Genomic DNA, 11,742 nt, shown 5'->3' on the forward strand with positions numbered 1-11,742 from the left:
AAAGTAGATTTACAGTTGTTGGCATGGAAAGATATGCAGATCAAGCTTATTATAATACCATTATTGTGGTACAGGTATAACAACTGTGTTCTCACACTGTACACCTACTTTTGCCCATACCTGTATATGCATTGGCCTACAATTGCCCTTTATCCGTATTTATCTATGAGTTTTTCTGAAAATAAAAATGGTGATGGGGAGTGATTGTTGTTTCTTTGTGGTAAAACATACATGACATAAAATCTGCCATTTTAATGATTTTGTGTGCACAGTTCATTGGCATGAATCCCATTCACACTCTTGTGCAGCGATCACCATCACCCATGTCCACCCCACACCAAACAGAAACTCCATAGCCATAAATACCAGCTCCCGTTCCCGAGGACCCCGCGCCCAAACCACTGGTCTACTTACTCTGTCTATGGATTGGATCTTTTACATACTTCATCTTAGTGGAATCATACAAAATGTGTCCTTTTGCGCATGACTTATTTCACTGAGCATAATGCCTTCAGGGTTCATCCACATTGCAGCATATGTCAGAATTTCCTTTTTATGATTGAATTACATTCCATTGTAGGTTTACACTATATTTTGTTTATCCATTCATCTGTTGATGGGCACACTTTTTGGCTATGTGGATAATGCTGCTATGAACATTAATGTATGAATATCTGTTCAAGTCCCCACTTTCGATTCTTTTGCGTAATACCCAGAAGCGGAACTGCTGGATTATACAATAGTTCCATATTTTTTTAAAGAAATTATCATCTATTTTCTACCATTTTACATTCCCACCAGCAATGCACAGGGTTCCAATTTCTCCACATCAAATAATTTTTTAAAGGATAAAAATATGAATTAAAATTTGTGATACAATTTCTACTCATATTTCTTTGTATTTTCTCCTCCATTTATCACTTGCTTTTATCAAAAACCATAGAATTTTTGATACAAGACTTAGTTTGATTAGAAATCCTAATTCCAAGAAGTCTACTGAAAGGGAGAGACAGAGAAAGTTAAAAGTTATAAAAGTTAATTCACAGAACAGTTATAAGAAATGGGGTCAGAAGGCAGAGTTTCCTCCCTAAAATCTTACTGTCCCGCTACAATCCTTAGAATGTGATGGCAGATTCAGCTACAAAAAGGAGCGGAGAAGAGAGACCAACGCAAGCTCTGGTGACAGCAACTAACGGAAATGCGCACAGAAGAAGGGATGGGTTTTGCCTTTCAGCGGAGGGAGAGTTCAAGATAACGTGCACCCACATACTCTGTGGCTTCCTGATAGAGCAGTAGTCAAGAATTTAAGATTATTTTTCTGACATTTTCATCAGACTACTCTATAAAGTGAGTGATGATAATTATAATATTTAAAATATTATAAGCATTTAAATAAAATATGGAAAGTTTAAGGTATTGAAATTAAGTAAACCACTCAATATTTGAAACAGACTAGAATTAGAATAATTATTTCAGAATTAGGAATAATCATGTAACAAAAATAAAATGACGAGATTCATAAAGCAACTTCTTTAATTAACAAAAGTATACAACTTCTCAGGTTCATTATAGTATGCCTATTATGACATTTTATAAAATATTGATGTAGACATTAAAATTTTATGTTCCTAAATTTGTTTATACCATTTATAAAAAATATTTTACATATATACTTAATAATTTCATATGAAAATATATTCACCTAAAGCATAACAACAATTTCACTTTACAAAACACAGTAGTGTAAACTTAAGGAAATAAATTGTCATTTTTTTGTGATAAATTCAAGTTTTATATTAAAGAGAGAACAAGGTAATTTAGTTGAATTTAATCAAAGTTAATTCAAAGTAGAATTTCAGAATTACCATTTGGATATGATGGAATACTGTGACCATCTTTCTGAGTCATTTTAAAATTATTCACATAGGACTTTGATTAGTTTAGCTACTACGCACACGTTGAGACTGTTTCCAAGTAGACGATAACACTGTTTCACTGTTATATTCTCAGGAAATCCTAGAAAAAGAGAGATAACAATTTATAATACAATAATTTATAATAATAACTTCCAGAGATAAAAGGATATATTCTTTAGTAAAAGAACAGTGGTCATATACATAAATAAGTCCCCAGGGTCTCCACGAAGTTCAACTAACAAATGAGAATTTAGAGCCACTAATATTATGTAACAGTATGTTACTTGATGTGATATTGTCATGTCACATTACATATATTATGCACAGTGCACACACATTTACATTTAACATCCGCAGAACTCCTAGAAATCTGCATGTTTGTGCACTTTAGGAAAAGCAGTGGCTACCATTATTTCAGTTGTTTTATTTAATAATATGCTTGTAAAGATACAATTCACATTCTATAAAATTCACCGCTTTGAATTGTACAATTCAGTGATTTTTAGTATAGTACCATTTTTTCATACACCTCCACTATTTAATTCCAGAACATTTTAATCACCTGAAAAAGAAAGCCAGCCCACAGTTACCATCATATTCAATGGTGAAAAGCTGAACAATTTCCTCTAAGATCAGGAACAAGACAAGGATGTCCACTCTTATTGCCACTTTTATTCAACATAGTATTGGAAGTCCTTGCCAGAACAATTAGGCAGGAAAAAGAAATAAAAAAGGCATCCAAATTAAAAAGGAAGAAGTAACACTATCACTATTTGTAGATGATTTGTAATATTGTATACAAAACCCTAACTATTCAACCAATAGTTAACAATTTGGTTAGAATAAACAAATTCAGTAAAGTTGCAGATACAAAATCAACACACAAAAATCTGTCGTTTCTATACACTAATAATGAACTACCAGAAGGAGAAATTAAGAAAATAATCCAATTTACAACTGCATCAAAATTAATAAAATACTTAGGCACTGGGGGTGGGGGTAGGCTGGGATGGGAGTAAAAGACAGAAAACTGTACTTGAACAACAATTAAATAAATTTTAGAAAATTAAAATGAATTTAAAAAATACTTAGGAAGAAATTCAGCCAAGGAGGTGAGAGACCTATACTATGAAAACTATGAGACACCGATGAAAGGAATTGAAGGCAAAAATAAATGTAAAGATAGTCTGTGCTCACGGAATGAAAGAACTATAATTGTTTGAATGTCTGTATTACTTAAAGCAATCTACATATACAATGCAATACCTAATGAAATTCCCATGACTATTTTCACAGAAAGAGAACACACCATCCTAAAATTCATTTGGAACCACAAAAGACCCAAATAGCAAAAACAATTTTGAGAAAGAACAAAACTGGAAGCATCATGTGCCCTGATTTCAAACTGCATTTGGAAACTATAGTAGTCAAAAAAGTATGGTGTGAGTATAAAAACAGACTCATTGATCAATGGAACAGAATAGAGCACCCAGAAATAAACCAATGCATGTATGATCAGTTAATTTATGACAAAGGAGGCAAGAAGATAAAATGGGGGAAGGGATGGTTTTTTTCAATTACCAATGTTTGAAAAACTGGACAGCCACATGCAAAAGAATGAAACCACACTATCTTACATTGTACACAAAAATTAACTCAAAACAGATTAAAGACTTGAACATATTAAAACCTGAAACCATAAAACTCTGAAGAAAACACAGACGGTAAGGTTCTTGACACAAGGCCTCACAAATAATTTTTTGTATGTGATTCCAAAAGCAGAGGCAAGAAAAGCAAATGCAAACAAGAAAGACTACAACTAAAAAACTTCTGCAAAGCAAAGGAAATCACCAACAAAACAAAACAAAAAGCAACCTACTCAATGGGAGAAAATATCTGTGAATGTGATAAAGGCTTAATATCCAAAATATATAAAGAATTCATATAACTACACAGCAAAAACCAAAACCAAAATAACCAAACAATTAAATAAAACAACTGGCAGAAGATCTGAATAGACATTTTTCCAAAGAAGACATACAGATGGTCAAGAGGCTCATGAATACAAGCCCAACATCACTAAGCATCAGGGAAATGCAAATCAACACCACACTGAGATGTTCCTTCACACCTGTCAGAATGGCTATTTTCAAAAAGACAAGTACTAAAAAGTGCTGGCAAGGACGTAGAAAAAGGGAGCTCTTGTGCACCACTGATGGGAATCCAAATAGGTTAAGCTACTGTGGGAAAAGCATAGAGGCTCCTCAAAAAATCAAAAAATAGAACTATCACATGATCCAGTAATTTCACTTCTGGGTATTTATCCAATAAAACAAAAATACTAACTAAAAAAGATATGTGCATTTCCACGTTCACTGTGGCACTATTTATGGCAACTAAGACATGGAAATAACCTGTGTCCACCAATAAAGGAATGGAAAAGAAAGTGTCATATATACAGTATGTACAATAGAATATAATTGAGCCATAAAAAACCAATGGAATCTTGCCATCTGCGACAATATGGTTGGAGAGTGAGGGCATTATGTTAAGTGAAGTAAGTCAGACAGAGAAAGACAAATACCATATAATCTTACTCATATGTAGAACCTAAAGAACAAACCAAGCAAGAAAACAAAGTTCATGGATACCGAGGAAAGACTGGTGGTGATGGTGCGGGGGAGGGGGAACAAAACGGGGGAACAGGATAAAAAGGTACAAAGTTCTAGCTATAAAATAAGGAAGCTATGAAGATGTAATGCACAGCATGGGCAACTATAGTTAGTAATACTGTATTCCCTGTTTGAAAGCTGCTAAGATCCTTAAAGTCCTCATTATATGAAAAAAAAAAGGAAAAAATTATAACTATGTATGGGGACAGATGCTAACTGGACTTAATGTGGTGACCACTTCACAATTTATACAGATATCCAATCACTGTATACCTGAAACTGAGACAATATTATGTCAATCATACCTCAATTTTTTAATAAGTCAATACCCATTAGCAGACACTCACCATTGACCCTCCCTGCCCTTCAACCAGTAATCTACTTTCTGTCTCTAAGGATTCAACAATTCTGAACATTTCATATAAATGAAACCACACAATATGCTGCTTCTGTTTCTGGCTTCTTTCACTTAACATAATGTTGTCAAGGTTCATTTATGTTACAGAATGTACCAATTCTTCATTTCTTTTCATGGCCAGATAATATTTTATTATATAGATATACTACATTTTATTTATGCATTCAGAAGCTTGAGTTGTTTCTACTTTTTGATTATTATGAACAATGCTCTTGTGAACATTAAGTTTTTGCATGGACATTTATTTTTAATTCTCTTGGATATATACCTAAGGGTGAAATTGCTGGTTCAAACAAGAACTCTATTACTAACATTTGAGGGACTTTCAGTCTATTTTCCAAAGCAGCTATACAATTTGATATTCCCAAAGGCACAGGTATTTCTCCATCTTTTTCAACACTGTTGTTTTTCTGTATCTATTGTATCTGTATGTAAATGGCATGTATCTATTGTGGTTTTAATTTACATTTTCCTCATAACTAACGATGTTGAGCATCTTTTCATGTGCTTAATGGCCATTTGTCTATCTTCTTCAGAGAAGTGTCTCTTTAAATCCTTTGCCCATTTAAAAAATATGATTCTTCTTCTTATTATTGTTCTTGAATTGTAGGAGCTCTTTATATATTCTGGATAAAAGTGCAACACAGTTGTTTTTTATATTTTGCTTGCACAAACTGACTTTCTCATGGGAAACTTCTGTTTGCTACATTCTTTTTCAAAACAAATGGCCATAGATGCTACACTTGCTGGAACGAAGCCTTGTGAGTATCAACACAAAAGACTGTCTGTGCCTCAGAGTGTATGGCATAATGTTAGTTACACTGTTGGAAATTCACATTCAGTACCCTTTGACATGACAATTATATAAAAGAAAAGGAATTTACATACTAAAAAGAATAAACTGAAGAGTTTTAAAAATAGCAAAACTTCATATACTTGTGAGGACCGAAAGGTGGAGATATCTGATGAGGATAAAGTTGCTTCATCAACACTTGGTATTATACTTACAATAAAGTCACTGTGATTGCCATAATAACATTATATTTGCAATTAAGCATAATCATAAAATTGCTATTATAAAGATAATATGTCTTAGGCAAGCACATTAGTCATCTCAAAAATCAGTAAGTTCAAAGTAGCCACATAAATCTATCTACAAAAGGATCATCATAAGGATGATCCTTTTGTAATATTAAGATTACATTGGAGGGGAAGAAAAATTTGAGAGTAAGTCAGATTTGGCCCTGCCCAGTGTGGCTCAGTTGGTCGGGTGTCGTTTTGCAAAGCAAAAGGTCACCAGTTCAATTCCTGACATGCCTGGTTTGTGGGTTTGGTTCTCGGTCTGGACTATGACAAACAACTGATTAATATTTCTCTCTCACATCAATGTTTCTCTCCCTCTCTTTCTCCCTCCCTTCCCTCTCTCTAAAATAAATAAATAAAGTCTTTAAAAGTATATCAGATTTGTAAAAATTATATATGTACATGCATTTTATATATAAATATGGATACTAAAATGTAATCCAGGTTATGGGGAAATTACATAATTTTTAAAGGCAGTTTTTAAAAGGCCTAGGTACATTAAAAATAATAATAATAATTCTCATAAACAAAAACATAGAATTAGCAAGGTCAAGCTAGCAGCTTTCATTTAGTAAGTGCAGGTTAGTGTTCTTCTCTTCCAAAGCCTGCTGTCTCACAAATGCATTCCATAAGCCACAAAGGGCACCGGGACAAAATGTACGGAAAAATCAATGCAAACCCATCAATGACAGCAGACAGGCAGGTCAAACAATGCCTATTGTGGAGCTAGAATCAATAATGTCAAAAGCACACATGAAGGGCGGTTCTGTCAGAGAGCTACTTACTGATGACATCAGGGCTAGTCTGGCTCCACAAACAGATGACACGTTTTACAAGAAGGTAAGCAATGAATAAGGCTTTCTCATATGTATTATATATATATTTCACCCATGCAAAAATTTTAAGTAATGGTAAATATATATGAACTAAAGGCTATAAAAACAAATAAATATTTATGATTTACAAAACAAAAGCTAATACTTATACTTTATATTAACTGTCAGTGTGTAAACATTTTACAAATACTGACCTACTTAACTGTCACAACAACCCTATGAATTTGGTGCAACCATCCCCATTTTACAGATGTGTAAACTAAGGCAGCAAGTGGTTTAGGTAGAGCCAGGATTCAAACTCAGTCACACTTTGGCATCCATGCTGTTGCAATACTAGGAAAGTGATGGCTGTTTGCAAAAGCACTCACAAAAAACTTGGGAATCAGTTGTTATTAGATAGCAATCTCTTTTCTCTTTTTAGTACTACTCAAAGTACCTTTGCTCATTCTAAAAAAAGAAGAAAAAACAAACAAGGAAATCAGACTGGGAATTAAATTCTTGAGTTTAATCCTTAGCTCTTTGTTTGTTTGACGATGTCCTCACTCACTTTGTGACATAAACTAAGACAAGGAAAGTCTGTGTTTTTCTTAAATAACACTCCCCAGGATATCTGTGACCGAATGAGGTCACTAAGACAAAGACAAGAGTACAAAATAAATCTGTTTGCTGTGACTACAGCAAATCAGAGAATCAATGACCCAGAGCTGGTCAAAGTATATTAGCAGTTTGTTCACACTGTACAAAAGGATGTGTTCTAAAACTTCTTCTGTAAATCCACTATTTAGAACTTAAAACACAACCCATTCAGCTCATCATGTGCTCCAGGAATAGTACTATACCACTACTAAAACAACACTGGATTTGACAGTTTGGCTTTTCTGCCGTCAAACTGCAGTCAGAGTCAAAAACACATGCCCTCCTTATGTCGCCCTGGACGTGTGTTCAAGAGGCTGTCTTTCACCTTCACATGAGCCAGGTATGGGGACGTACCCACCCCACCCAAGACAAGGCATCCACAGAGGGAGAGCAGGGGCACCAAGGAGGTGGGGTCAGGAACGGCAGGGCTGCTCTGAGAAGCAATGGCAATGTGTCGTCCCACCTCTTAATAGCAACAACCCCTGGAATTCCTGGACTGCAAATGAGTTAGGTCTTGTCTTGCTCTGTAACTGCATCTATCTTATTTTTGTTCTTGGGATCCCCTCATTTTTGTCACTTCTGGCATCTGTGCTCCTGAGTCACCCTTTCTTCCCGTGAGGACAGCTCCTTCCTAGACCACTTCTCCACCTTCTCTTTTCTCCACTTAAACCTTGTAGGGAAGGACAAAGGCACATACTTGATAAGAATGCATCTTCAAATAGAATAAAACCCCTTACACAAAAATAATAAATTCCTCAACCACCTTTTCATTTCTTCATACAAAAAGACAATTCTAGGCCTTTGTTCACACAAGTTAGTACTGGGTTATTAGAATAGAACCTCTAAAAGCAAGAAAATAAGCTGGAAAAAGAGATACTGTTAACACCCATCCATGGGAGAGGGAAAGAATTGCTGATTCGGTCCTGAGTGTCCGAAAATCACTCAGGACCACCACTGGAACAGAGGGAGAAGAGGAATTGAGTCTGAATGGAATGGATTGAGCAGGTTATAAATGAACGTGCAAGGGTGAGGGAAGAAAAATGCCAAAACTGCACAATCAGGAAAGCAAAAAGGTTTCTTACATCTATCTGTCTGAGCAAGGTTTCTTCATAAACTGCACGTATGAGTCCCTAATGAAGTTTGGGACCTTTAATAAGTGAGAGCTGTTTGCTTGTGTCCCACGTACCAAACTCTGGAGGAAATCCATGGAGATTTGCTACTTCTTTAGGAGTGAAATATCGAAGTTTAAGCATTAACAATTTTTTAATCTTTTCTTCTTGTGACAAATTGGTAAGAGATCTGTAGATGTCTTCAATCTGTAAGAAAAAATCCAAGATAACTTATAAAGTGGAATGCAGCTAGATTTGTTAAGATCATCCATTGTGAGACAGTTTAAAAAGCCAGCTGCACAGTCTACTACCACACAGGCGGCACAGGGAAAATGTCTCCTCTATAAACTATGTGATTGGCTCATCAGTGGCAACATAAACTTTGAAAATGAACAAAAGCTAATGTTCAACAGATCAGGATACTTGCAGAGTATCTGTCATTCTTTATCCCCCAAAATTAAATTATAAAAATATAAACAATAAACAATGATGTAACATAAAAGAAGTATAGGGAAAGATTAAAAAAAGAAAATCAACCATAAAATTGATTTTACAATAATCAACAAGTACATCTTTAAAATGTTTACTGTTTATGATCAATTTCATCTAATTATTTTTTAAATGATAAAATATATTCAGTAAGTATAATCTCACAAATACAGACAATCATGCCTCTGATAGGATTTGGGGGTAAAAAATGGGTAAATTTTATTCAGAGATTAAGTCAGCATAAAAGAAGATAATGTGATTTCATCTCAAACTTATTCAAAAGTATAAAACTTATAATATAGTAGGCTTATATGTAACCAGGACACCATAAAGAGTTTATAATTGAATATTAATAAAATATCTTGTGAAAACATAGATTTCTTTCCTTAAAACTCAGTTTTATAGCATGTGCTCCAAAGGGAGTGTCCAATATTACGATACGTATGCAAAATTTTAGAGAAATTAACTATTGTACACTGCATGTCAACTTACTCTTTATGGAATAAAATAATCCAAAAGGTAGGAATAAAAACAAAATAAAAACATAAAATATTTTTGTACATAAACTTATGCAACAAGAAAAATCAAATTTTCTGGAGTCAAGAATTACAATATCTGAATATAAATATGAATAATATATATATATTAACTCTCAGGGAATATGTACAATTATTTTGGCATTATAAAATTTTAAGTATTGAGCATTTTATTTAAAGTCATATTCAAATCATTTCATTCTAAAGCATGCAAACAGTACCTGCACATCCTCTGTGGTCTGTAACACAGATCCTGTGCCTTCTATGTACCTTCCATAACTGAAAAATTAACACGAGTATTATATAGCATCTAATGTATTTGTTAAAGAAATTTTTAAAAATATTTACTGAATAAATTGACCAATCTTATATATAATTATATACTTCCAAAACATTCTGAATATCATCACATAAATATGCCTGGTAATTGAAAATTACTAGGTGAGGCATATCACTTAGTGAGGGATATTTGTTCTATTTAAACTTCCCAAACAGTAAACGGCATAGTTTTGTGAACAATGTGAATATTATTCTGAACTATGTAGTATCGATTGTCATTTCTGTGTATCGGCATTCTTCAATGTTCATCACCAGTAAGCATGCATTTGTTACAACTTTACATACAAATACTACTCAGAATTTGCACCCCTTCCACCTTAAACCAAATGTTGTGTGGGGAAAATAGGGGCTGCCCTGTCTTATAACACCGGAGCCACCATTTCTATTTGCGAACACAGACCCTGCTCTCTGGGACCATGGCAACATGAGACTGTTGCAACATGTTACTCATATTTCTTCCCTAAGATAATTGCCAATCTGGCTGTTGAACATATTATCATTATTATTTTTCCCAATAGATCAATATTAAATATACATTAAAGAAAAAACTCACACTGGAGAACAACTGTTTTCTCATATGTCATTATATATGTATGTATATATATTATCTATGCTAAATAGACTTTTACAGTAAAGCTTCTTTCATACTCTATAATTACAAAAAAACCCTCAAGATTGTCTTTTATTATAAAATTGGTGTCTTATTTTATTAGAATCCTAAAAAAAACTATTGGACTTGGAAATAGACGACAAGTGAGTGAAGTCATTTAAGGTAATAAAAAGCAATAAACCCATTCCCCCGGAAGTACAAGGTCAAAGTATGATAAAACCAGAATGAGTCTGGTATGATTATATCGGAAGCACAACGCCTCGTGCAAGACGCGAGCTAGTAGGTAAAGAGAAGGCCTGAAGCTGCAAATCACACAACTGCTTATGTAATGACGTTGAATGGCATTCCCCAAGCAGAGCCAGAGATCTTTTACAAAATTTTCTGGAAATATCTAATTTTTCCTTCCTTCTAGGTTTTAAATAATTGATGAAACATATATTAACATTTAGAAATAACCCAAAGATAACTGGTAAATTATGATATACCCATACCATGAGAAAAGTTCTTTTTGTTGTTGTTGTTGTTTTTCATTTTATGCTTTTATTTGTTTAGCTCTGAATTATTTTATTTTTTTATTGTTGTTCAACAGTTGTCTGCATTTTCCCCTCACCACTCCCCACCAGCCATCCCCATCCCCTTCCCCATATTTCAACCCCCCTTGGTTTTGTCCATGTGTTCTTTATACATGTTCCTGAAACCTTTCCCCCTTTTCCCCCATTATCCCCTCCCACCTCCCCTCTGGTTACTGTCAGTTTGTTCTTAGTTTCAATGTCTCTGGTTATATTCTGCTTGCTTGTTTGTTTTGTTGATTAGGTTCCAGTTAAAGGGGAGAGCATTATGCTAAGTGAAATAAGCCACGTGGTAACAGAATAGAAGAGTTATTTATATATTTACATGTAATAATATCCAATTTATACTGTGCAATAAAAAAGGTCACATAATAATGGACACAATATGTTACTACTTACTTAAAGAAGGGGATAAAATATACATGTTCATTTAAATACACCCTCACACATAGTACCTACCTCTGGAAGATTAGACAGTAAATTGAAATTACTGGTTACATGTAGAGAGGGAAACTGAATGGCCAAAAGA

At 34.0% G+C, this 11,742-nt stretch overlaps 1 protein-coding gene across 4 annotated transcripts in view; it reads right to left on the reverse strand.

Annotated features, from left to right (window-relative positions):
- Positions 1-1,538: 1,538 nt before the first annotated feature.
- TRDMT1 (tRNA aspartic acid methyltransferase 1) overlaps positions 1,539-11,742 on the reverse strand; it is a 44,142-nt gene continuing 33,938 nt past the window's right edge. For 2 of the 4 annotated variants that reach the window (XM_037060777.1, XM_037060776.1), the window contains 3 exons: positions 9,917-9,974; positions 8,748-8,877; positions 1,544-2,016 (listed from right to left, as the gene is read on the reverse strand). In XM_037060777.1, coding sequence (XP_036916672.1) covers positions 1,916-2,016; positions 8,748-8,877; positions 9,917-9,974 — 289 coding nt within the window. In that variant the 3' untranslated portion in view covers positions 1,544-1,915. Of the gene's footprint in view, positions 2,017-8,747; positions 8,878-9,916; positions 9,975-11,742 lie in introns of all 4 variants that reach the window. The other 2 variants (XM_037060775.1, XM_037060774.1) reach the window with 2 other exon arrangements.

This window comes from Sturnira hondurensis, unplaced genomic scaffold, assembly GCF_014824575.4.
Source record: "Sturnira hondurensis isolate 20B ecotype Veracruz unplaced genomic scaffold, ASM1482457v3 Scaffold0012488, whole genome shotgun sequence".
Classification (NCBI taxonomy): domain Eukaryota; kingdom Metazoa; phylum Chordata; class Mammalia; order Chiroptera; family Phyllostomidae; genus Sturnira; species Sturnira hondurensis.